Source organism: Staurois parvus, unplaced genomic scaffold (genome assembly GCF_062004578.1).
Source record: "Staurois parvus isolate SC_StPar_1 unplaced genomic scaffold, SC_StPar_1.0 ptg000892l, whole genome shotgun sequence".
NCBI lineage: Eukaryota > Metazoa > Chordata > Amphibia > Anura > Ranidae > Staurois > Staurois parvus.
Genome location: NW_028318688.1, coordinates 374,725 through 402,006, shown reverse-complemented (window position 1 = coordinate 402,006; position 27,282 = coordinate 374,725). Strand labels below are relative to the sequence as shown.

The following is a 27,282-nucleotide window of genomic DNA, read 5'->3' as shown; positions in this document are numbered from 1 at the left end:
TTCCTTGGGATTTTAGTGCAGCAGCATTGTCCACTCACTAGATTTCTGGCAGGCTCAAAGGTTATTTTTCTCTACTTGCAGCATTTTTAAAGTGGAGCTCCACCCAAAAGGGGAAGTTCCGCTTTAAGGACTGCTCCCCCGCTCCCCATTAAGGATTGCCCTGGGTGGGCTGGGGGTAGCGGGTACCCGAATTTGACAAGTATCCGCTCCCACTTCCGGTCCGATCGCCTAGGTGTCCTCCCTACCTCCCTGTAGTCTTTTGGGACACGTAACAGGTCCCAGAAGACTACAGGACCATTCATGAAGCGCAGCTCTATTCACGTATGCGCAGTGGGTATCCGGCTATGAAGCCGCTGGGTGCCCACACTCAAGATGCCGGCCTCCTGGAATCCAGGACGGCCGGTGAAACGGGCTGCGGGGGACACAGCACGGGACCGAGAGACAGGTAAGTGGCTGTTTTTTTAAAAGTCAGCAGCTACATTTTTTGTAGTTGCTGACTTTTATTTTTTGACAGGTGAGTGGAACTCCGCTTTTAAGGAGACAACATGGATAAATGTGCATTCACCAAAAAGATGTATTGAATGTGTTTTTTGCTTCTTCTTTTTTTGTGTGTAAACGTACAATTCAAAGTAAATATATGTCACTCAGAGCAGTTATTGGTGGTCTCTAAACCAACAGAGTAATGACAGAAATAAAAGATTAATGCCCGATTTGTTTCACATAGTGACCTGGTGTCAGTGACCATTCCTTTTTTGTACAATGCAGCCTCCGCGTGGTATCCTGCTGTATGGACCTCCAGGAACTGGAAAAACCCTGATTGCAAGAGCTGTAGCTAATGAAACCGGCGCCTTCTTCTTCCTCATCAATGGTGAGAAATGTTTTTTTCCTTTTCATACACGTTTAGTGCGCAGTGCTTAATTGCATATTTTATTTGCTCATAATTCAGTATTCAGTGAACAGGCATTTACATTTCACATGGTTGGATAGTTGAAGTGAATATTCACACAATTTTGAGCTTCTTACACTGTGCATTAGAAGCTACAGCATGCCTGGTTGAGCCCACCTTGGCTGGAGAACGTCCAGCATCATCTAGCCTTTTCCTTCTAAGCCTTACAGTTCAATCAGGGAGGCTTAGCACCACATGTAGTTATAGCCTAAGGTGGTCTGCATGCAGATACAGTCTGCCTAGGAATATCCATTCCTCCAGAGCGACATTACCCATCAAGGCATTTTGCCCACCTCCCGTCCGGCCGTTGTATATAATTGGCTGGACGGTGGCAGTGCAGGGTCAGGTGGCCATTTATAAATGGCCTCCCTACTTGTGCGCGCTCCCTGGGAGTGCACAGCATTGCGATCCAGTGCCCGCTGTGTCCTCCGGACACAGCAGAATACCGATCGTCGTACGAGACCTCTCTGCGAGGTCCCGATCATGTGATCACTGATTGGCCAATCGGTGATCACATGCAGAGTAGTAAGCAAGATGTCACTTCTGACATTGCTTACTATGTGGGAAATCTGTGAATGATCACAGAGGTCACATGGTACAGGGCCATTCACAACAGCCTTGTACCATGTGACAAGCTGTGACCAATCACAGCTCACGCAGTATTTCACAATGGCTGCAAGAATGCAGCCAGAGAGGAGGAGTAATAATAGCTTTTACACCCATATAGGCTGTAAAAGCAATCGGTGAAAAAAAAAAAAAAAAAAATCTTCATCACCCTCCACAAGTACTACAATGTCGCCATGGTGACACTGTACTGCTTAGGGTGACAATATGTAAAAAAAAAAAAACCCATAAATGATAAAAAGTAAAGTAAAATGTAAAAAAAAGTTTAAAAATTATTTTTGGTTATAAACTAATTTGGGTTATTTTTTTTTTTTTTTTTTACTAAATAGATAACTGAATACATTTTGGCCAAGATTTATGATGAAATATTTTTTATTTGCAAAATTTTATAAGAAACACTTTTTTTCAAACTTTTTGACTTTTTTCATTTACATAGCAAAAAAAGTAAAAATCCCAGTGGTGAATAAATACCACCAAAATAAAGCTTTATCTGTCTCAAAAAACCTAAAAAATTCATATGGGTACAGCGTTGCATGACCGCGCAATTGTCATTCAAAGTGTGATAGCGCTGAAAGCTGAAAATTGCCCTGGACAGGAAGGGGGGGGAAAGTGTCCGGACTGGAAGTGGTTAATATTTGCATCAAAGCTGACGGCTCTAGAGGCGTACTGAGGCAGGATGCTGGGAACACCCTGTCAGAGACCTAGCGATGTCACTAAAATAAAATAAGTTATGTAGGAAAATGGAAAGGTTCTCTTTTAAAATGTTGTGATTTTGAGGAGGAGTCTCTGCGGTACCAGGGAAGGCAAAATATAAGCAGATTAACCACATTAGGACTGCCCACAGTACATTTACTGCTGCAGGGCAGCCCCTGTGTGCAAAATCACGTATATATACATGATTTGCGTTTTCGCCGGGGGAGCATGCGCTCCCCCGCCAACCCACGGGTGCCCCGAATTGATCCCCGAGGGATCAATCATCCAATTTAGGCCAGTGATGTCCGGTCCAAGTCGGATGATCGATCCCTGTCCTATCCTGTCCTGTGTTGACAGTTACACAGGACAGGAAGTGATAAAATCTCTCTTTGGAAGCATTCCCTCCCAGAGAGAGAAGAATCAAAATAAACTGAGTAAAAGCATTAGTGTCAGTCAGCGCCCCTCCCAGATAGCGTCAGATTGCTCGTCAGTACACCAGTAATCACATTTAACCCCTTGATTGCCAGGAACACGCTCACATACGCAACAAACCTCCATTGCTGGTATAATGTCTGAACGGATCAATATCTTTGAGCAGATCAGCACTATACCCGCGTTCACATTAGTATAGCGTCCCTAAAAACGCAGCGTTAGCGGGATCAGCCTCGGCACCTGTCAGAACCAACAGCCCCTATGCTTAACCCCCCCCCTCCAATTCGCATTCTCCCCCAGCAAGTGCAGTGTCAGTAGGTCACTGTCACTTAATACATTACACACAAAACCGCAGTGTTCGCAGAATCAAAAAATAAAAAGCACACAGGTGATCAAATACAACCAAAAGAAATCTCTATTTGTGTGAAAAGGACATGTAATTTATGTACAGCATTGCATGACTGCGCAATTGTCAGTTAAACTAGCACAACGCTGAATAGCAAAAAATGGCGTACATTGCAGTATCTTTACCATAGTTTGTAGACGTTATAACTATTACACAAATCAATATACACTTATTGGGATTTTTTTTTACCAAAAACATGTAGCAGAATACATTTTGAACTAAATTTCTAACTAATTGGGTTTACTAAATATTTTTTTATAGCCGAAAGTAAAAAATATTGGGGTTTTTTCCCCAAACATTTTGGTATTTTTTTTTTGTTTATAGCGCAAAAAATAAGCGCACAGGTGATCAAATACCATTGAAAGAAAGCTCTATTTGTGTGAAAAAAAGGACGTAAATTTTGTTTGGGTGCAGCGTTGCATGACCGCGCAATTACCAGTTGAAATAGTGCAGCGCCGAGTAGCAAAAAAGGCCTGGTCATTAACCCCCCTGGTGGTATTCCCGAGTGTAGCTCGGGGTAAAGTTTCAGCACCACAAGCGGTAACCCCGAGCTACACTCGGGAATACACTGCAGCGTTGCTCCGGGATCTCTTCTTCTATTACCTTGTCCTGCGCTCCCGCGATGTCCCCCCTGCAGTGTCCCCCACCATCTCCTCCTGCCGATGCCGGCATCCGTCTTCCGGTCCCTGTGAGCGTCAGGACATACGGGGGACGGAACTGGCGGGAAATTCAAAAATTTTGAAAGTGACATTCACTAATTACACTAAAATCACATAGTATAACATTCCTGTATCAAACCATTTCACATACATTTTGTCCCGAGTGCTTTGTCCGGCGCCCTGCCTGCATTTTTACTGTTCTTTCTGCCTGGAAACTGAGAAACGTCCATGGCGTCCAAAAAGCGTCCCTTTAGGTCAGACGCGGTTTTAGACCGGCTAGAGAACAGCGATAGTAAATCAGAACCACTTGCAGAATTGAGTGATAATGATTGGTGGGGGAAATTCGTCATCAGACACTGAAAACGATTCTGCGACTGAGCTCAGCGATGTGCGAACTTGGCGCTCTATTTCACATTTCAGTGTTTTTGGTTTGATTACATTATTGAATTACATTTATTATTATATTTTTTATGATTTATTAAATTATAATTTATGATTTTGTGATTCATATTTTATCATACCCGGGATGTTTACTAGACTCTTGTTCGCACAGATTTCAGGGAGTTATTCCTAAAAATTATAGGCCTACAATAAAAAAAAAAGACATATATTTCCATGCAAAAAAATGTACCGCTTTGAGCACAGAAATACTGACATAATCAGACTGCTAGGGAGGTTAAGGGGGGTAAATCCTCAGGAGGACAAGTGGTTAAACTTCCAACTCTAAGCTGTGCGTTGTGATAAGTTTCCTAAGGTAGAGATGTATTTGGGTCTAGTGCTTTTTGCATCGTTTTGTCTATTGAAGTATTATATTGTCTTGTATGTGATTCTGCTGGTGATCTGCATCTCCTAACTGCTAATAGTCTCAGAGGGGAGATAGAGGGAAAGATACTGTTTTCATTACTAAACTAGTGAAAAAAACAGAAAACATAGTGTCCCGTCCTTTGCAGATGATGGCTGTTTGATGACAGTTGTGTGTTTGCTTTGTCTTCCTAGGTCCTGAGATTATGAGTAAGTTGGCTGGTGAGTCTGAGAGCAACCTTCGCAAAGCCTTCGAGGAAGCCGAGAAGAATGCCCCCGCCATTATCTTTATTGATGAACTGGATGCCATTGCTCCCAAGAGAGAGAAGGTGGGTTTATGGAAGAAGTATTCTGTCATGGGGTTAATGTACTATTGGCTTGTGTATGGGGTTTTTTGTTTGGTTTTTTTTTACCTTTTCAGTTTCTAATTTAATTCAGCAACAAAAACTGGTTTGTATGACAGAGGCATGTCTTCTCGGACAGGTTTTTAGTGTTTTTGGGAGTTTCAGGTTTCACCTTTTAAAGACAGTCTATTAATATATCTAGTCTAGGAGCCGCTAGCCTAAAGCAAAACCGACAAACTAAAGAAACTTAGAAACTGCTATTGCTAAGCTCTCCTGAAAATTGTAGCTGCTTGGCTGCCATGCTTGAATCTTTCTTCAGTAATTAGTCACCGACCAAAACAGTCTGCTGTTGATACTCCGGAGAAGTGATCTCTGTCAGGTTAATTAAAAAGGTAAAGTGTCCCCTCCCTTTAGTGTGCAGTCTGTGTATGTGTTCTCCATATATTCAGTACTTTTGGGGGGTGTTGGATGCCTGTGAGCCCACACAGTTTTGTAGTCTACAAGAACTCTGGTCACGAAGGAGTTAAGTCCTGTGTTCCTGAACAGGCGTACCTCGGTTTAATAATTTAATTTGTTCCGTGGGACTTTTCGTATTGCGAAAAATTCGTAAACCGAAACACGGTTTCCTATAGGAATGCATTGAAAAACAATTCGTTCCGGAAGTCAGAAAAAAGTAAAAAAGAAATCTGTTCAAAACTCTTTATACAGTGCACTTTAAAGGCATAAACACTGTACAGGGACATGATTAAAAAAAAATTGGTAAATGCATTGAAAAAAAATTTGAAAATGCAGTGTAAAACAATTAATCCATTCTGGGGGTCAGAAAAAAGTAAAAAAAAAAAAAAAAAAAAAAAAGTATTTTATCTGTTCAAAACTCTTTATGAAGTGCACTTTAAAGGCATAAACACTGTACAGGGACATGATTAAATAATTCATAAATGCATGGAAAGCCAATTAATCCATTCGTATTGTGAAAAAAGTTCGTAAATGCATTGAAAACCAATTAATCCGTAGCGGAGGTCAGAAAAAGTAAAAAAGTCTTATCTGTTCAAAACTCTTCATAAAGTGCACTTTAAAGGCATAAATACTGTACAGGGACATGATTAAAAAATTTTTTAAATGCATTGAAAACCAATTAATCCGTTCGTATTGCGAAAAAAATTCATAAATGCATTGAAAAACAATCCGTTCCTATTGCAGTTAAAAAAAGTCTTATCTGTTTGAAGCTCTTTATGAAGTGCACTTTAAAGGCATAAATGCTGTACAGGAACATGATTTAATAAAAAAAAAATCGTGAATGCATTGAAAACCAATTAATCCGTTCGTATTGTGAAAAAAATTTGTAAATTGAGGCATTATTTTCAATGGATTTTCATACGTTAACCGAAAATAACGTTTACCGAAGCGTACATAAACCTCGCACGCCTGTATTATGTTTCAGGAGGTAGAGATAAACATCATACTTAAAACAATAAGAACTTTTCCATAATGCACATTTTTTTTTATATTCTCATGATAAATAAGTACATGACACTCATTGTAATGAATTTATCTCTTGGGCTCTGTAGACACATGGAGAGGTGGAGCGTCGTATTGTGTCTCAGCTGCTAACGCTTATGGATGGTCTAAAACAAAGAGCGCACGTCATCGTCATGGCTGCCACCAACCGACCCAACAGCATTGATCCAGCACTTCGACGTTTTGGTGAGTCCATTTATATAGTGATTGGTCTGTAAACCATTTTATGCCTTCATCAGGAAAATGATGTATCCTAAGTAATGGTCCAAGGGCTTTCACACTCAGGCTGCTACATCAGAGAGTCCCCATGCTCTGAGAGACTGGTAAAGACCAATTTAATATCATGGGAGACATCTGTCATCCTATACTGAGTCTTTGTCTTGGGCTGGCCCTCAGCCAGTATTGCACCTCAAACCTCACAGTTCTGACCCATTTCCCCTCCTGACACCTATTCTGGCATTGTGGGTATCCCTGGGTAATACAGCTCACTGATTAAGTGCTTCTTTCCACTTTAGGTCGCTTTGACAGAGAGGTTGATATTGGAATTCCTGATGCTACTGGAAGGCTGGAAATTCTTCAGATACACACCAAAAACATGAAGCTGGCTGATGACGTGGATCTAGAACAGGTTTGGTTTTTATATTGAATGGTTCCTTAGTTCTATGTCTACAACAGATGCATGTTTTAAAGGGGAACTAAATACTCCTTGTAACGGAACTAGACCCAGACAGCACTTGGGCATTTCCGCTTCCCTGTCCGAACACAAATCCAAGGACACCACCACTGATCATACAAGAGGAGACAGCACCACAGGCTTCTTAAGACAGGGAGTCAACTGCTTTATTTTAACAACAGGGCGGGGAAATACAACCAGGAACAGGAAACACATCAGCAGGCCGACCCATCAGGGGGAAGGGCTGCCGGAAACACACCCCACCAAACCAAGACACACAATAGGATACACCAAGTGGCAGTAGATAATAGGGGAACACATGCATCCCATAATAGTTTGCTGGCAAGTGAGACACACTAGAACAATGGGGCAACCACCTGGCAGTGAACAATGGACAACCCCCACACCCCACCTATACATGTCTACACAATATCCGGACTGAGCACCCTGCGCCCCTAACAGGCACAGGGTGGGCTACGCATAAGAGGAACAACGGGTCCCCCCACCCCCAAAAGTCACTCCCGTCACGCTCCTATCTGCTGAGGATGGTGCTATGTTAAGCTGGCCACGCACTAGTAGATTTTCGAACATTTGTTCAAAAATTCTCACCGATATGTTTGATATCTTAATGTGTCTTTCAGAAGTGCTTCAATTTTAGTTTTTTTCTAACAGTTGACTTTGGATTGAATGTCATTTCTCAAACAAAAATCACATTTTCAGAATTTTGGGAATTAGTTTAAGACAAAATTTCCATCTTGCGCTTTCAAATTTTCTCGTGGTCCAAATAGAACGTCGCTTTATTTATTTTAATTTATTACAGGTACTTACATAGCGCCATCAATGTGGCACTTTACATATATATTGTACATTCACATCAGTCCCTAACCCTCAAGGGGTGTACAATCTAAGGTCCCTAACTCACATACATACTAGGGACAATTTAGACAGGAGCCAATTCACCTACCACCATGTCTTTGGAGTGTAGGAGGAAACCGGAATACCCGAAGGAAACCCACACAGGCACAGGGAAAACATGCAAACTCCAGGCAGTTGGTGCCATGGTTGGGATTCGAACTGCCAGGTGGAAGTGCTAACCATTTAGCCACTGTGCTGTTCTACTTTGACCCCATTTACAGATTTGAAAATTGAGTGATCATTCCTGAAATGAGTTTTCTAACAAATTTTCTAGTGTACTTCCTGTTAGGATGGGATGAAAGGGTTTCTTTTGCCACTTTTTTCTTTACTGGGCTACCAGCTGTTTTGCAGGGGCTTTCCCATTAAGACCTAGACTCCTGGAGTCTTACCTAGCTGCTTTCTCTTCAGGTGAAGACTGTAGTTTGTTTGAGAACCTCGGGAGTTCTTGCTCAAGGGACTTCAAGGGCCCTATGGGCCTCTAATTTATTTCTCTACATGTAGATGAAAGATGAGGCAGTGTTGCTTAACTTTTTTTCAGTGGAGGCACCCTTTAAAACGGACAGTCCGGAGGCACCCTTTAAAACGGACAGTCCGGAGGCACCCTTTAAAACGGACAGTCCGGAGGCACCCTTTAAAACGGACAGTCCGGAGGCACCCTTTAAAACGGACAGTCCGGAGGCACCCTTTAAAACGGACAGTCCGGAGGCACCCTTTAAAACGGACAGTCCGGAGGCACCCTTTAAAACGGACAGTCCGGAGGCACCCTTTAAAACGGACAGTCCGGAGGCACCCTTTAAAACGGACAGTCCGGAGGCACCCTTTAAAACGGACAGTCCGGAGGCACCCTTTAAAACGGACAGTCCGGAGGCACCCTTTAAAACGGACAGTCCGGAGGCACCCTTTAACATTATGCCCCAATGCACTGTGCTCTTACAGTGCATTGTGTTTGGCCAAATCATTGCACCTGACCACAGGAGGGCAGGTACACCAAGCTCAAACTTATGCCAGCCATATGTGGGTCGAAATTCGGCCACTTTTTCAGACCTAAGAATAATCAGCCGATTTTCGCTCTGTCGGGTCAATGGCACCGGCCGATTTTCGTGGTTCCTCCCCTTTTCGGTGATCGGGCATGTGGGAAAATTTGTGAAAAACAACCGATTTTCGACTCGATGGTCAAATCGTACGATCGTTTTTCTGAAAAGAATATGCGTATGAGCCGTGACCTGGAAGGAACAGACGTTTCGCCTGTTATATGGGGTGAACTTTATGACTCGGTCGGCCGAGTTTCAAAATCATTGATGGCGCCATCGGATTACTAAGCGAACGACGTTTTTGATTTTCAGATGAAAAATCGTTCAGAATTCGACCCATTTATGACCTGCATAAGAGTGCTATACCACAGGGGAGGAAAAATACTGAATATACCTTTTCAAAGTGAGAGCAAGCAGCCTGGGGAATCCGACTCGACACCGCTTCAGTGTGGAGAGAGCAACACAGGAACGGACACCAATGGGAATAGAGATGGGTGGGCAACAGTCGCGCTTCTTGCTCTGTATGCAGCCGCTGGCCAGCTTTATTGTTTGGGAGGTGGGTCTCCCAGGAGTCCCCTTGGGTGCTGTCCTTGATGCTGTTGCGTGCCACCTCTGGCACTAGTGCCGGGGGTTGCCTACCCCTGGTATACACTGCATTCAGAACCCTAGTGAATACATTTCAGAAAAAAAAATTGATATGTTTAAGAATGTAATGACATTTAAGTTTTCTTTTGGTAAAATGTTAGGTTTAGTTCCCCTTTAATCTCTTGGCGCTGCACATTTGCAGTTTATTAAAAAAAAAAAAAAAACCATGCTGAGAGCACGCGCCCTGCGCGCTCCCAGCACACATGTCCGGTGCTCATGGAAAGGTCCCGATCACCTCTTTGGATCGGGACCTTTCCCGATCATGTGACCGCCATGATGGCGAATCATGGCAGTCACATGACCCTAAAACCCCCCTCCCGGCTTCTGGAACCCTTAAAGGGCTGGGAGGTGCCGGCGCCAAGGGGTTAAAAAATATTCTTCCCAAATATTTTGACATATATTTGAAATGGTCCAATTTTGGCTGAATTCAATATATTTCAATATATATATATATATATATATAGGAGCCTAAACCTTGCCCCGCCTCCCGGCTTCTGAAATCTTAAAGGGCCGAGAGGCGCCGGCACCAAGGGGGTAAGGTGCCATAATACATTCATGTATTCAGAGGCCTTTCTAGTGCACACCAAAGCAGAAGCGCATGTAACAATGTCTTCTATGATCAGGCCTTTATTGGGTTATTTTTTCTGCTATCCGCACGGTGACATTAGAAATGAAAGATCAGAATTTGTTGTGTGGAGCCTGCAAGACTTGAAGATTTACCATTTGATTCAAAAAATATTTTGCTGTTGATGGTGGGAAGTGTGTACTTTTTTTCTTTCTGACTGTTCTTCTCTCTTTAGGTAGCAAATGAGACACATGGCCATGTTGGGGCAGATCTTGCTGCGCTGTGCTCCGAAGCTGCTCTCCAGGCCATCCGGAAGAAGATGGACCTCATAGACTTAGAAGATGAAACCATAGATGCTGAAGTCATGAATTCGTTGGCTGTCACTATGGATGACTTCAGGGTATGTCTGATGCCTGCAAATTCTTTCAATACTATTCTTTTAATGTTGTCTCCTAGCTCTGAATAGGGACTAGTACCCCTCTTAAAAAAATGAACACCTTAAAAATTCATGTTGAGGGGCTCCAGGAGCTCCATAAAATTTCCCAACAGCACTGCTTTTGGTTGGCCACTCTTGTGTTTTTTTTTCTTTAAAATTCACGAAGTTGCCTCTCCTCATATTATGGGTTTAACATATGGGCAGCTAAGCAGTCCGTTTTACAATATTATTTCCTGGATGTAACACGTATCTTTGTGCTCCTTCCTTACAGTGGGCACTTAGTCAGAGCAACCCATCAGCACTGCGTGAGACAGTGGTGGAGGTGCCACAGGTCACCTGGGAGGATATCGGTGGCTTAGAAGATGTTAAAAGGGAGCTGCAGGAATTGGTACAGGTGAGTCTGTCAGAACACAGATCATGTATCATGATGGTGGAGTTGGCTCAGCAAGTTCCTTACCTGTTGGAGAACTAGGAGAGGTTGGACTTCATGGACATCGGTCTTCACACTTATTGACTATATAGCATTTTCTGCTTGATGCTCCTAACGTTTTTGTTTTTTGGCATTCTGACAGGCTTTGTTTATTATATAGTTCTACTTTTTTTGAGAGAGTTGCATATTTGTAATGTTCATTCAAAATTCAAAGTTATCACATACCTTCACTCATTTTATGTGTTATGCTCTGTAGTATTTTCCTTCATTGAAGTGCTCCGTGGGACTAAGATGGTTACAGAAATCTCAACAAAAATCTATTCTGTTAAGTACTGTTAGTGGGATTCCTGTGATTCTGGTATTGTACCCATAGGGCTGAATTCAGGAGATACACGTCTCCCCTCTTCAGCATGCCTTAGGCAGTGGTGGGTGAAGCTGCATGTTTCCTTATGATTGTAAAGCAGGCCCATCACAGACAGAACATCTTCATGGGATATTTTGTTTAGATCAATCAATGAATGCTATGCTTGGCAAAAGAAACAGCTCTGCTGTCTTTCTTTTTCCTTTCTTTCTTTCTTCTTTTTTTTCTTTCTTTATCTTTTTTTCTTTCTTTCTCTCTTTCTCTTTTTTTCTCTCTTTCTTTTTCTTTCTTTCTTTCTTTCTCTCTTTCTTTCTTTCTTCTTTCTCTTTCTTCTTTCTCTTTCTTTTGCTTTCTTTCTCTTTCTTTTGCTTTCTTTTCCTTTCTTGCTTTCTTTTCCTTTCTTTCTCTTTCTCTTGCTTTCTTTTCCTTTCTTTCTCTTTCTCTTGCTTTCTTTTCCTTTCTTTCTTTTCCTTTCTTTCTTTCTCTTTCTTTTGCTTTCTTTTCCTTTCTTTCTTTTGCTTTCTTTTTCTTTTGCTTTCTTTTCCTTTCTTTCTTTCTTTTTCTTTTCTTTCTATTAATTGAACTTGATTTTTTTTGGAAGCAGTAGGTTCACTTAATAGCCCCCCCCCCCCATTTGTATGTTACCTTGTCTCCACGTTCTGCTGACAAAGAAAAATGAAATATGGTACTTCTGGGTGTATGTGGATTCCTTCTGGTCTTTCTCTATGTTGCAGTGCTGGGTACTTGAGTGACCAATCGCAGGTTACAGTGCTGGGTGCTTGTATGACCAGTCACCAGGTCTGAGCATTTTTTGTGGAAAGAGGAAGAAATTCCTTAGCCCTGTGTCAGTGTTGACTCAAACCAGACCTTGCGCTCACAGAGGGCTTTTGTTTTTGTATTTCTTATCTCCAGTGGGCAAGCAAGGTAGTGGAGGAGTAAAGAGAATGTAAGAAGGAAAAGCAGCTTTCCAATGCTTACTAAATGCTATATAATATGGTGTTACTACAGAAATAAAATAAGCTTCTTTTTGTTCTGTATTTTTTTCAGTATCCTGTGGAGCATCCAGACAAATTTTTGAAGTTTGGCATGACACCATCTAAAGGTGTGCTTTTCTACGGGCCACCTGGGTGTGGTAAGACTTTGTTAGCCAAGGCCATTGCCAATGAGTGCCAGGCCAACTTTATCTCCATCAAAGGCCCTGAGCTGCTCACCATGTGGTTTGGAGAGTCTGAAGCCAATGTCAGAGAGATCTTTGACAAGGTAAGGGTCTCTGTTTGAATGGAGTGACTTGACGTTTCTGGGCTGTGCTGAGCACTTCATTCATTTGTTTAGAAGAAGTAAATGTTTGCGGTTTCCTTTTGCAGGCTAGGCAGGCCGCTCCATGTGTCCTCTTCTTTGATGAACTGGACTCCATCGCCAAGGCCCGTGGTGGCAACATCGGTGATGGTGGTGGCGCTGCTGACAGAGTCATCAACCAAATCCTGACTGAGATGGATGGAATGTCCACCAAAAAGAACGTCTTCATCATTGGAGCCACCAACAGACCCGACATCATTGACCCCGCCATCCTGCGTCCTGGCCGTCTGGATCAGCTCATCTACATTCCACTACCCGATGAGAAGTCTCGCATTGCTATCCTAAAGGCCAACCTGAGGAAGTCTCCTGTTGCCAAGGCAAGTCACCCCTCCTCCAAACCCCTAAAAAATATGTGATGCTTACAACTTTAAGAGCTGATTCACAGGTGCGGTGTGGATTAAAGCTCAGGTTTCACAGCTTTATTGATAGAGTAATTTTCAGTGGTTCATGTCAGGTTTACATCAGGTTCAGGACATCATTAGCTCAGGATCTTATCTTGTTCACACACATGCAGTTTAGAAACACTTCCCATAGAAGTCAATAGCCTATAATCCGCACCTAAACCGGACCACACTGCTCAGAAATCGTACATGACTCTTTAAAACCTCACTGAATCCGCACCGCCAGTGCACTGGACATATGTGAATAGGCACCAAAGGGAGCAATGTTTTTTCACGTCATGCAGATTGGATGCTGTTCAAACCACATCCAATCCGCATATTCAGGTGCATCTCAATAAATTAGAATATTATCTAAAAGTTAAATTTTTATTTCAGTAATTCAGTTCAAAGCGTGAAACTCATATAGATTCATTACACACAGAATGATACATTTCAAGCATTTCTTTCTTTTAATTTTGGTAATTATGGCTTACAGCTAGTGAAAGCCCAAAGTTCAGTATCTCAGAAAATCAGAATATTACATAAGACCAATAAAAAAATTTAAAAAAAAGGATTTTTAATACAGAAATGTTGGCATACTGAAAAGTATGTCCAAGTCCAGTATAGTATGCACTCAATACTTGTTCGGGGCTCTTTTTGCATGAATTACTGCATCAATGCGGCGTGGCATGGAGGCGATCAGTCTGTGGCACTGCTGAGGTGTTATGGAAGCCCAGGGTGGTTTGATAGCAGCCTTCAGATCTTCTGCATTGTTGGGTCTGGTGTCCCACATCTTCCACTTGACAATACCCCACAAATTCTCTATGGGGTTTAGGTTACATGAGTTTGCTGGCCAATCAAGCACAGTGATCCCCTGATCATTATACCAGGTATTGGTACTTTTGGCAGTGTGGGCAGGTGCCAAGTCCTGCTGGAAAATGAAATCAGTATCTCCATAAAGCTGGTCAGCAGAGGGAAGCATGAAATGCTCTAGAATATCCTGGTAGACGGCTGCGCTGACTTTTGGACTTGAAAGTTCACAACTGGACCTCATACAACTTGGATTCTGGGTCTCTCCACTGTTCCTCTAGACTCTGGGACCTTGATTTCCAAATGAAATGAAATCATCTGAAGGCTGCGGTTATCCCTGCTGCTTGTGCACCTTTTTCTACCCCACTGTTTCCTTCCACTTAACTTTCCATTAATATGCTTGGATACAGCACTCTGCGAACAGCCAGCTTCTTTAGCAATGACTTTTTGTGACTTACCCTCCTTGTGGGGGGTGTCAGTGACTGTCTTCTGGACAACTGTCAAGTCAGCAGTCTTCCCTATGATTGTGCAACCTACTGAACCAGACCGAGAAACCATTTAAAGGCTCAGGAAACCTTTACAGGTGTTTTGAGTTAATTAGCCAATTAGTGTGACACCATGAGTGTACAACATTGACCTTTTCACAATATTTTAATTTTCTGAGATATTGAATTTTGGGTTTTCGGTAGCTGTAAGCCATAATCATGAAACTTAAAGCGGAATTCCACTCACACTGTAAAAAAAATAAGTCAGCAGCTATAAAAACTGTAGCTGCTGACTTTAAAAAAAACTGCCACTCACCTGTCTTATGATCCCACTGTGTCCTCCCTGCAGCCTGTTTTACCGTCCGTCCTGTGTTCCAGACGCCGGCATCTTCAGTGTGGGCACCCGGCTTTGACAGCTTGCTGCTTCACAGCCGGGTGCCCCTTGCGCATGCGCTTCCTTATTGGTCCTGTAGTCTTCTGGGACCTGTCGTGTCTCCCAGAAGACTACGTGGAGGGTTGGGGTGAGGACCAACACAAAGTGGCACAAAATTGTGAAGTGGAAGGAAAATGATAAATGATTTTTAAAATGTATTACAAATATATGAAAAGTGTGGCATGCATTTGTATTCAGCCCCCTTTACTCTGATACCCCTAACTAAAATCTAGTGGAACCAATTGCCTTCAGAAGTCACCTAATTAGTAAATAGAGTCCACCTGTGTGTCATGGTGGAAAATAACACTGTATATCACCCTGAACACACCATCCCCACTGTGAAACATGGTGGTGGCAGCATCATGTGGTGGCGAAGCTTTTCTGCAGCAGGGACAGGGAAGCTGGTCAGAGTTGAAGGGAAGATGGATGGAGCCAAATACAGGGCAATCTTAGAAGAAAACCTGTTAGTCTGCAAAAGACTTGAGACCGGGGCGGAGGTTCACCTTCCAGCAGGACAACGACCCAAAACATCCAGCCAGAGCTACAATGGAATGGTTTAGATCAAAGCATCTTCATGTATTAGAATGGCCCAGTCACAGTCCAGACCTAAATCCAATGGAGAATCTGTGGCCAGACCTGAAAATTGCTGTTCCCAGACACTCTCCATTCAATCTGACAGAGCTTGAGCGATTCTGCAAAGAAGAATGGGCAGAAATGTCCCTCTCTAGATGTGCAAAGAGACATCCCCAAAAAGACTTGCAGCTGGAATTGCATGGAAAGGGGTCCTACAAAGTATTGACTCCGGGGGGCCGAATACAAATGCCGTCACACTTTTTTCAACATTTTTTTTTCAAATCTGTGAAAACCATTTCTCATTTTCCTTCCACTTCACAATTATGTGCCCCTTTGTGTTGGTCTATCACATCCAATCCCAATAAAATACATTGATGTTTTTGATTGTAACATGACAACATGTGGAAAATCTCAAGGGGTATGAATACTTTTTCAGGCACTGTATATTCTGAATTGTAAAGGGAGAGAAGTGAAATGAACAATAGCCGGTCAACATTGGCCCTTAAAAATGTAAAACTTATTTATGTTCGGAATGTTATTTTTGTTCTTGGTAACACTCAGTGATTGTAGAGATCATCATTTGTGTGTTTATTTTCCAGGATGTGGACCTGGACTTCCTGGCCAAGATGACCAATGGTTTCTCTGGTGCTGACTTGACTGAGATCTGTCAGCGGGCCTGCAAACTGGCAATTCGTGAATCCATCGAGAATGAGATCAGGAGAGAGCGGGAGAGACAGACAAACCCTTCAGCCATGGTATGTAGTAGTTGCCATGCTCGGCAGTGCAGAAGTACATGACTCCCCATTAGCTACAGTTGGGCCTCTATAGCAAGCTGACCATTTGTCTACAATCACCGAGAGGCTTCCACTACGAATACAGAATCAGTGGCATGGGGTGTACTTTCAAGTTTGAACACCCCAGTTGTTAGTGTACATGGCACCTGGTGAAAAGGCTTCGTAGGCCTTGGTTTTGTTTGTCCTACCAGGTCTGATTAGTCTTTCCCAAATGTGCACTGCTCCCTATCTATCTTGTTTTGGGCAGGGCGGTAATAGTGACTGATTGGGAGATTTAAAATCCCTGTTATCGGTTCCTCATGAGTTTTCAGAAGCCAAAATGTCTATAGATTTGTTTTCTTATCTTGACGCCAACGTAACACAAATATGCGGTCTCACAGAACTGGGCTTTTTTCCGTGGGGCCGCATATTTGCGTACCTGTCCTGCTGGGAGCGCGCCACACAGCGTGCTCCCAGTACAAAGACCACAGTGTCACTGAGAGCACCTGGTCCCGTTCTAACGATCGGGACCTGGGAATCCAGATTCCGGGTCACATGAACGCTGTGATAGCCTCTGATTGGCTGTCACAGTGATCAGTCACTGTGCAGCCCGGCCCTCTTTTTTTTTTTTTTTTTTTCTCTCTATGAATGGAGGAGAGCTGCATTGTATCTCTCTAACTCCTGGCATAGAGGGGGGAAAAAATGTTTGTAATAAAAAAAAAAAAGAAAAAATACCTAGATCAAGGTTTGATCTAGTTCAGTGCCGGGGTAAGTATTTGGGTCAAAGTCAAAAGGTCAGGGTCAAAGGTCAGGATTTAAAAAAAAAATTTGGTGCCAGTGTGTTTTAGGTAAAAAAAAAACAAAATGTGGACTCTTGTTTCTGGGCGGTACTACGGGTACAAACAACAAATAAAATACACATATATGGTATCGCTGCAATCGTCAAGAGCTGGAAAATGTATTTTGGGTTGTTTTTGGTGCTAGGATATGGTAATAACAAGAAACACACAGCTAAATGTAAAAAGATTATTTTTTTTTTTACTATTTTGGGACAGTTTTCCTTTAATAAAAAAAAAAATCAAGAGATAGAGAGAACCATTACCATTTACCACCAAATTTTGTCCTGAAAAAAACCGTATAATTCACCTGGATGTACAAAGTAGTTGTGATGATATGTACGGATTTACTAACACATGTCAACTCTGCAAAATTGTGCTTAGGCATTTAGATTTGTTTTACCCTTAGGCATGAAGGGGTTAAAGGAGAAATTCACCGTTGGTAAGACAGATGGAGAGCAGACCAAGACATGAGATTGCGCTCGATTTTGCTCTGCCAGCTGTAATGTACAAGTGATCTGTGTGGCCACCCTGTTACATTTATAGCAAGATCTGTGCTTGAAAAGCTGCTGTGAAGGTCAAGGGGGACATTGAGGATTTAATAGACCCCAATGTCTCCATGAAGTGTACCTGGCATACACCCAATAACATGGGGCTTGTTAACACACTTGTGATGGCAACAAAGTTAAATAAATATTTTAAAGTTTAAAAAAGAAAATTAGCCGTAACTCCTGTTGCCCTGCACCCCCCCCAATGCAGACGCAACCACAGGGTGCACACTTGTATGGAAACTGCGATTTCACCACACATGTAAGGCATCGCCAAGAATGACCGAGAGTAATTCAGAGTTAATTGATCAGCTGTAAAGGATTTTTCATTCTGTAGTCCCATGTTAGGGATTGGGAAGGCTAATTACTCAGCTCTGAATTTCTGACATGATGGGTATTTTTTTTTGCTCTTGGCAAACAGATGCAACACAACTCTTTTCAGTGGCGTATTTTACCATTCCAACAAAGAGCAAATAAAAGGGGAGTGAGATGGGGTATACATACAGGTTAACTGAGTAGGATGGTTAGCAATCTTGTGTAGAGCCATCTGTTTGCTATATATATATATATATATATATATATATATATATATATATATATATATATATATATATATATAAATTTATATATATTTAAAATAAATAAAAAGTGTGTATGTATGTGTGTGTATATATATATATATATATCTCACACACACTTTTTATTTATTTATTTTAAATATATAAAAAAAAAAATATATATATATTTATCAGTAGCACCACTGCAGTGATTATCTGGAGAAGACTTTTTCTACACAGAGGAACCCTTGAAGTAACTTTCCAGTCTCAGAGAAGCCCTTCTAACACTGATTATATAAATACAACTCATGATACATTTAGTGTGAAGGTTGGTGGGAAGAATGCTCCTCACACTTAAGTGGTTATTGGGGGATAATTACCCCCCTAGTGATGACTAAAAAGATTATTATTATACAGGATTTATATAGCGCCAACAGTTTGCTCAGCACTTTACAATATAAAAAGATCAGTGATGTCAGTGGAAATGTTTCTGGGAGGCAGAAATTGCTCAACCCTAGGAAACCATGGAATCTGGTATAGTCTGTAGTGTTTTTCTTTTTTTTTTTCCCCATTCTGGCAATTATTTATTTATTTTTTTGGTCCTCTAATACAGGAAGTGGAAGAGGATGATCCTGTACCTGAAATCCGCCGGGATCACTTTGAGGAAGCTATGCGCTTTGCTCGCCGTTCCGTCAGCGACAACGACATCAGAAAATACGAAATGTTTGCACAGACTTTGCAGCAGAGCCGCGGCTTTGGCAGTTTCAGGTATGTCAGTGAGTTGGAGCTGGAGTGATTTTGTCATTGCCACTCTGCAGACATGTGGAGGGTTAGTAGCGTACCGATTTAACATGCTCATTGGTGTATATAATTTGCCTAATGCTCTTCTAAAAGTGCTGTGCAGCAGCTACTCTCTAAATGCCATGGGCAGATCCTACATCGGATTGGACAGCAGAGACTTGAACTAGAAATCTTCAGCACTTTATTAGCAAGGATTAGCTTGTAAACATGCAGGAGGTAGTCATTAACTCCTTCCTGCTGACCACATGCATATATGTGGCCTTTTGGCGGGTGGCCTTAAGACTGAGAGGCTGTATATGTGTACCCTAAAAAAAAAAAAACAGAATTGTGCAGAGCATGCATTGTGCGTACTCCCAGCACAATTCCTGGCGGCTTATGGAAATCTCTTGATCTCTGCGTGTGATCCGGTGCTTTCCAATCACGTGACCCTCAGTCAACAGTGGTCACATGGTCACAAACCCTACCCCACTGCCCAGCATTTATAAACCCCTTAAAGGGCCAAGAGGTGCTGGCGCCAAGGGGGTTAAAACATTGAAGAGATATCCAGAGTGCTAAGGTCAGTTATCTTTTGATTCAGTTTGATTATCCACTTGCTGTCCACCCTGTAGCAGATTTACTGCTACAGGGCAGACGTTCTGTGTAAAATCACGTATATAAACTTAATTTCGCACTTCTTCAATGGGGGGGGGGCACGCATACTGCTGGAGCAACCAATGGAAGCGCACTGGAACCTGTTGATTGCTGTGGAGACTGACAGAACACAGCTCTGCCATGTAAACAAGGAAGAGCTCAGTTATGTCAATGGCAATCTGCTAGATTTTATTCAGGGAATAAAATCTAGCAGATTGTGTTTAGTAAAAACAGCACAGTATACACACAAAAACACTGGTTAGGCACACAACCCTTTGATCGCCCTGGATTTTTATCCCCTTCCCAGGCAGTGTCAGTAATAATTGTCCTTGTATAGTTTTAGCACTCATCACTGTATTAGTGTCACTGGTTCCCACAAAGTGCCAGTGTCAGACTGTCCACCGCAATATTGCAGTCCCGCTATAAGATATGATTGCCGCCATTACTAGTATACAAAAAATAAATAAGTGTGTATATATACACCGCCATTTGTAGACACTATAACTTGCGCAAACCAATCAATATACGCTTATTTGGATTTTTTACCAATAATGTCACAGAATATGATTTATCGATATGATTTTTTTTTAGTCAAACATTTTATTAGATAGATTTTCTAGCAGAAAATGTGTGTATATGTATATACATATATGTGTGTGTGTATATGTATATACATATATATATGTGTGTGTGTATATATATATATATATATATATATATATATATATATATATATATATATATTTATTTTTTTTTTTTTAAGAAAAATAAATATTTGTATATTTGAAAAAAAAAATGTGTATATTCTATACATCTCTATTAAAAAATTATATAGATACATTTTTTTTTATTTTAGATTTTTTTTTTTTTTTCCTAAATGTTTTTTTTATTTTATAGTGCAAAAAATTAAAAACCAGAGGTGATTAAATTCCACTAAAAGGGAGCTTTATTTTTAGGGGGGAAAAAAAATGACATTTCATTCATGTGCATGCATTGTATGACCACGCAATTGTCAGTTAAAGTAACACAGCGCCGTATGGCCTGGTCAGGAGGGGGGGGGGGGGAGGGGTAAGTCTTCGGAGGTCAAGTGGTTATACAAAGATTTGAATCCAACCTCCTACTGTAACCATAATAAGTAATGGCCGACAGAATGTCTAGTGAAGTCATGACACACCCAGATCTAATTTCACCTGATGATGGTTCCCTTCGTATTTGGTTTTCAATAGTGAAATCTCCCTTTCAGTATCTGGCCAGTCACATGATGTTGGTTCTAGTACTCCGATGGTTGGGAATGTTCTGAATGCTGCAGGGACCCACATCAAGTAGTGGAGAGCTGCCCTCTGCTGCATTTTCCTTTAGGTCCAGGGCAGCATTATGGTTTGTTTCCACAGGGGGGTGTCTTTGGCCTCGTTAGAAGAAGGTTGAATGGCACTGGGCATTTTTCATCCCAGAAGAGAACTGGCACTAGACTGCAGATCACTGAGTCTTCCTCCGAGGATCTGCTCTGGAGATGGTGTAGCAGCTGATATGTGTTTTTTGTTTTGGGTTTTATTTTTTTGTAAGCTGTAGTTGTACTTTAACAACTTCAAGTCCAGACACTTTCACCCCCTTCCTGTCCAGGCCAGTTTTCAGCGCTATCACACTTTGACAATTGCGCGGTCATGCAACACTGTACCCATATGAAATTTTTAGCATTTTTTTGAGACAGATAAAACTTTATTTTGGTGGTATTTATTCACCACTGGGATTTTTATTTTTTTGCTATGTAAATGAAAAAGTTCAAACATTTTGAAAAAAAAAGTGTTTTTCTTATAAAATTTTGCAAATATTCTTTCTGCATAAATCTTAACCAAAATGTATTCAGCTATCTTTAGTAAAAAAAAAAATTACCCAAATTAGTTTATAACCAAAAATTATAATTTTTCAAAAAAAGTTTTACATTTTTAATTTATTTTATTATACAGTTTTTTTTCTATTTTTTTTAACATACTGTCACCCTATCAGTACAGTGACACTATTAGTTTTTTGGGGGGGGGGGGGTGGTGATGGAAGATTTTTTTTTTTTTTTTTCACCCATTGCTTTTACACCCACAAAGGCTGTAAAAGCAATCATTTCTCCTTCTCTCTGGCTGCATTCTTGCAACCATTGAGAAATACTGTGTGAGCTGTGATTGGTCACAGCTTGTCACATGGTACAAGGCTGTTGTGAATAGCCCTGTACCATGTGATCTCTGGGATCATTCACAGATTTAGCAGGTAAGCTCCCAGGATCAGGCCCTCCTATCCCTCTTGTATTGCTGTATTGTCTTCTGTTATACTGTTAATTGTAAAGCGCTGAGCAGACTGTTGGCGCTATATAAATCCTGTTTAATAATAATAATTTCACAAGTAGTATTATTATACATGATTTATATGGTGCCAACAGTTTGCTCAGCACTTTACAATATAACGGGAGACAATACAGCAACAATACAGTTCAATACAAGAGAGATAGGAGGGCCCTGATCCTGGGAGCTTACAATCTAGGAGAAGTAAGCAATAATGTCAGGAAGTGACATCTTGCTTACTACTATTCATGTGATCTTTGATTGGCCAATCAGTGATCACATGATCGGAACCTCACACAGAGGCCCCGTACAGCGATTGGTGTTCGGACATAGCGGGCACCAGATTGTGGTGCCGCACGCTCCCAGTTACCACGCAGAGGCAGTGAATGCGGAGGCCGTTTATAAACGGTCACCCATTCCTGCACTGCTCCCATCCGGCCGTTTATGTACATGGGCCGGACGGGAAGTGGTTAATTCAGGTTTATTGGAAGTCAGCAGGTCTAGGTTTTCTTTCCTAGTACATTGATGTTTTGTAAATGCGGTGCAATGTTCTCTCTTCCAGATTCCCCTCTGGAGGGCAGGGAGGATCCGGTCCAAGTCAAGGAGCTGGAGGCGGTGCTGGGGGAAACCACTTTGCTGAAGAAGAAGACGATCTGTACGGCTAGATGGACCCCTTCCCCCCAATGCCGTCCCAACTGTACAGCAAAGAAATTCCTAGTTGAATGGACACTCTGTTTTCATTACTCAGAACGGAATAGCTGCGCACCCCACTCCTGCTTTTTTTGTTTTTGAGAAGAGGGGTGCCAGGTCTCTGGATACAGGCTCAACTTCTGTCACTGCTCAGAAAGGAACCTTTCATTAGAATCCACACAGTGAATTATTTGCTGTAACACATAAAACCTTAAATATCGGCAATGCAGGTGGCTTTCTGCCCCCAGAGCTGTGCATACACTAAGCTGTCTCCAGGTTTGCCTCCTTAATGCTCCGGCCTGTGAAGGAGTGGACAGGGCCGCAGGATAGGCTCCCAACCAGGATGCACAACACTGCAGGCAGAATGCTGCTTACTGGGCTGTCTGGGTTATAGAATTTCCTTTATATATACTGCATCACTGTGTTTTATAGCAAAGAATCCATGGTGTGAATCTGATGAAAGATTCACTTTAATTATTGATGTTATTGAATTTAAGAAAAAAAATAAAACGCAGGTTGACGTCTAACGTGAATAAACTGACTGTTCACTGATTCTGATGGTTCTCCTTTATTTCTGTATTCTGGCTTTAAAAGTGACAAATATGTTGTCTGGCAACTGTGCAGGTATCTGCTGTGTAAAATCTTTACATTCTTTTCATAGACGTTTAACATTAAAGGGACATGTTTTGTAAGGAACCTGAAATGAATTTGTGACTTTAGGGGTAGTCATTGCTATTGCCTATATCTTGGAGATTTCATTCACTTCATACAAGTTTATGGGGATACAAAACCTGCTTGAAGCAGGTCAGAAGGTGGTCATCTGCAAGTTAAATGTACCTGTCACTGAACTTTTGACTGCTCTCAGAAGCATCTCAAACTGATGATGTAAGAGGAACCGGGCTATGGGACCTTTACTGTATGGGAGTTGGGCTACGGGACTGTGACGGGCCATCTGGGTAGACACAGATGCAACATCTCCTGCACTCAGGGACCCAGATCAGTAGAGGACCGATGGACCAATAATACTAGTGTTCTGTCTCTCCAATCTGAGCATTGAAAGTGTGATCTCTGTAACTTAGTTGTGATGAGATAGCGATAACTCCAATCTTAGTTGAATATCACAGGCAGTGACTCGATCGGATGACACCTTGTAGATCTTGTGAAGTTTATTCCATAAACAGAGAATCTTACAACAATGAACATCTGATAGGTCAAAAGATCATAATGTGACCTGCTTCATGACATGAGGCTAGAAGCTGCAATGCATTTCTGGGTAAAGGGGTGGGCTATCTACACAGGAAGAACTAAACCAAAGGAAAGGGAGGAGCAGAGACAAAATACAGAGAATACTTAAATGCATATGACAGTCATATGAAACATGACAACTAGAGTGTATGGAAGTTTGTCCAAGACCGATCAAAGGCTGTGCAGCTCCAACACGAAGTTGGAGAAGCTCGATACAAACTGTAGTAGAGAACAAGAACAGAGCGCACCAAGCTTCCACATTACCTCTGTAAACAATTATTTGATTTAGGAGATATACTCACAAAAGTAGTAATAAAACAGACATATAATCTAAAAGCAAATCCTACAATAAGGAGACACGTGCGAATCCCATCAGAAGGGGAGACTCTGAGTGACACTGACATGTTTTGAAGGGGGGGTCCTTTCTTCATCAGAGCTCTGAGACTCTCCCCTTCTGATAGGATTCGCACGTGTCTTATCGTAGGATTCGCTTTTGGATTATACATGCCTGTTTTATTACTACTTTTGTGAGTTTATCTCCTAAATCGGGTGGGCAACTGTGGCCCTCCAGCTGTTGTTGAACTACAAGTCTCTTCATGCCTCTGCCTTTGGGAGTCATGCTTGTAACTGTCAGTTTTGCAGTACCTCATGGGACTTGTAGTTCTACAACAGCTGGAGGGCCACAGTTGCCCACTCCTGTCCTAAATCAATAAATCAGCTGTTTACTGAGGTAATGTGCAAGGTTGGTGTGTTCTTTTTTTTCTACTACACTCCGCCTGGGTGCTTCCATCAGACAATTGCTTCCTCGCCGCTGGGACACAGGACCAAGGTATTATAGTTGTGCATTGCATCCAAAAACTTGACTATATTAGCTTAGATGCAACTGGAACTCTTTATTGAACAAAAATTAAAAGGTTTTTATACACTTGGGGCAGTCCCCACATGAGCAATAATAACAAACATTACACATCGGGATAAACATCCCACATTGATAACAGCTTGATCACGTTATCCTAAACAGTGCAAACGGTAAACAGTAATATCATCAGTACATCTAATGAATAGCTAGCAGTGATCTAATTAAACAGTTGGCTTATCAACAGCCAAGAACCCAGGCCAGCCTGGAGCCCACCCCAGACAGCTGGGCACCTCCAACCCTGCATACAGAAAGTACATTACACTTGCTGTCTTCAAGTTGACTGGCCCCCACCTGTGCAATCTGTCCACCATCCGAAAAAACTCATACAATATTCTAACCATCTAAGAAAGTGGAATTAATTTATCTTCATAGATTTCTAGAGGAAGATTGTTGATAAAGATTTCTGTCCCAAGTGGAGGAGCTTCTCCAACCCAGTCTGCAGGGAGGTCCCATATTTCCTCTGACCATTCACCTGTACAAGATTAATATTACACCTTTCCATCCACTCCGGAAGGAAAGCTTTATTGTCTTTATGCAGAGAATGAATCCAGGCCTCGCTCTCAGCAGTCCACCACGTTATTGTCCATCATTCGAAAATGATCTCCCTACGACCATGGTTTCAGATGCTGAACGGAGCTCTTTTCCATGCTCTGACTGGGAGAAGATGACCAAATCCCTGGTCTTCTCCATGGGCTATAATCATTGGGGAGAAGGCTACCCCCTAGTCCTCTCCAAAAGCCCCTGTCCTAGTTGGGTCTGTCACAGGGACCTTTTCTGTGTGGGGAAGGGGGTCAAGCTTTGGGATCTTGGCTGTATACGGAGTGGGACCTTGGAACCTTTGCCGTATGGGGTGTTGGTTTGTGGGATCTTTGCTTTATGAGGTGTCGGACTTTGGGATGTTTGCTTTGAGATGTCGGGCAGTAAAATAACTGAGGGTTATACAGCTACCTACAGGAACAATGGACTCTAGGTACATGGGAAAAGTGAAGGTCATCCTTCTTGAAGCTATAGCCCCTCCCACCTTGCACAATTTTGCTTAGTATCCTTAGGAGAATGGATGTCTGTCCTTTTGTTCTTTATGGTAGATGAAGATCCATGATAAGTGGCTAATAGAGGTCTTTGGCTGTTTTGGGGAATGTTTATTTTTGGTTGTGTTTTTCTGTTTCATTACTGGGTCTGTACTGCTTTCTGGTGGCTGGGCACTGTTTCTAACCAAACCATCATTTGGATTTTCCATTGGATTCTCCTTCAGCCGGGACCTTGATGGTGCAGCACCAACAGGAGTGTAGGCTTTCTCTTTACCACAGCTTCTCCTATTGCCATGCAAGACTCAGCCAGTGCCTACAGCGGCTTAACTCCTTTGCAAAACTACATTTTGGACATCCTCTACTCTCAGAAGCATCTCAAACTGATGATGTAAGAGGAACTTGGCTATGGGACCTTTACTATATGGAATATGAGGCATACACTGTCAGGGCTACTGTGTTCTCCCTACAGTCACGGTGGTCACTCGGCTCTCTTCTATATTTCCTCTGGTGCATTTCAAGCTCAGATGATCATAAAAACACTGCTCAAAAAAATTAAAGGAAGACTTTGTAATCAGAGTCTAGCATCAAACCTCCTGGGATATTGATCTGGTCAGTTAAGTAGCAGAGGGGGGTGGTAATCAGTTTCAGCTGCTTTGGTGTTAATGAAACTGCACTAGATGTGCAACAATGAGATGACCCCCAAAACAGGAATGGTTTTACAGGTGGAGGCCACTGACATTTTTTCCTTGCTCATCGTTTCTGACTGTTTTAAATTAATTTTGCATTTGGATAGGGTCAGTGTCACTACTGGTAGCATGAGGCGATGCAGTGCCTTGAAAAAGTCTTCCTCCCCCTTGAAATCTTCCACATGTTGTCATGTTACAACCAAAAACGTCAATGTATTTTATTGGGATTTGTTGTGATAGACCAACACAAAGTGGCACATAATTGTGAAGTGGAAGGAAAAAGAGAAATGGGTTTCAAAATTTCTTTACAAATCTGTGAAAAGTGTGCCGGAATTTGTATTTCACCCCCCCCCCCCCCCCCGGAGTCAATACTTTGTAGGACCCCCTTTTCCTGCAATTCCAGCTACAAGTGTTTTTGGGGATGTCTCCCAGCTTTGCACATCTAGAGAGGGACATTTCTGCCCATTCTTCTTTGCAGAATCACTCAAGCTCTGTCAGATTGGATGGAGAGCGTCTGGGAACAGCAATTTTCAGGTCTGGCCACAGATTCTCCATTGGATTTCGGTCTGGACTGTGACCATTGTAGCTCTGGCTGGATGTTTCAGGTCGTTGTCCTGCTGGAAGCTGAACCTCCGCCCGGTCTGAAGTATTTTTCAGACACTAACAGGTTTTCTTCTAAGATTGCCCTGTATTTGGCTCCATCTATCTTCTCATCAACTCTTACCA

The 27,282-nt window shown here is 42.0% G+C and overlaps 1 protein-coding gene across 1 annotated transcript in view; it reads left to right on the top strand.

The window, feature by feature from the left end:
- VCP (valosin containing protein) overlaps positions 1-23,231 on the top strand; it is an 80,723-nt gene extending 57,492 nt beyond the window's left edge. Inside the window, exons 7-17 of the mRNA XM_089656159.1 lie at positions 766-868; positions 4,757-4,890; positions 6,474-6,609; positions 6,939-7,051; positions 10,488-10,652; positions 10,960-11,082; positions 12,527-12,739; positions 12,844-13,152; positions 16,116-16,271; positions 18,844-18,998; positions 22,551-23,231. Of these exons, the coding sequence (XP_089512285.1) occupies positions 766-868; positions 4,757-4,890; positions 6,474-6,609; positions 6,939-7,051; positions 10,488-10,652; positions 10,960-11,082; positions 12,527-12,739; positions 12,844-13,152; positions 16,116-16,271; positions 18,844-18,998; positions 22,551-22,653 (1,710 nt within the window). The 3' untranslated portion in view covers positions 22,654-23,231. The remainder of the gene's footprint in view (positions 1-765; positions 869-4,756; positions 4,891-6,473; positions 6,610-6,938; positions 7,052-10,487; positions 10,653-10,959; positions 11,083-12,526; positions 12,740-12,843; positions 13,153-16,115; positions 16,272-18,843; positions 18,999-22,550) is intronic.
- The last annotated feature ends 4,051 nt before the right edge of the window (positions 23,232-27,282 follow it).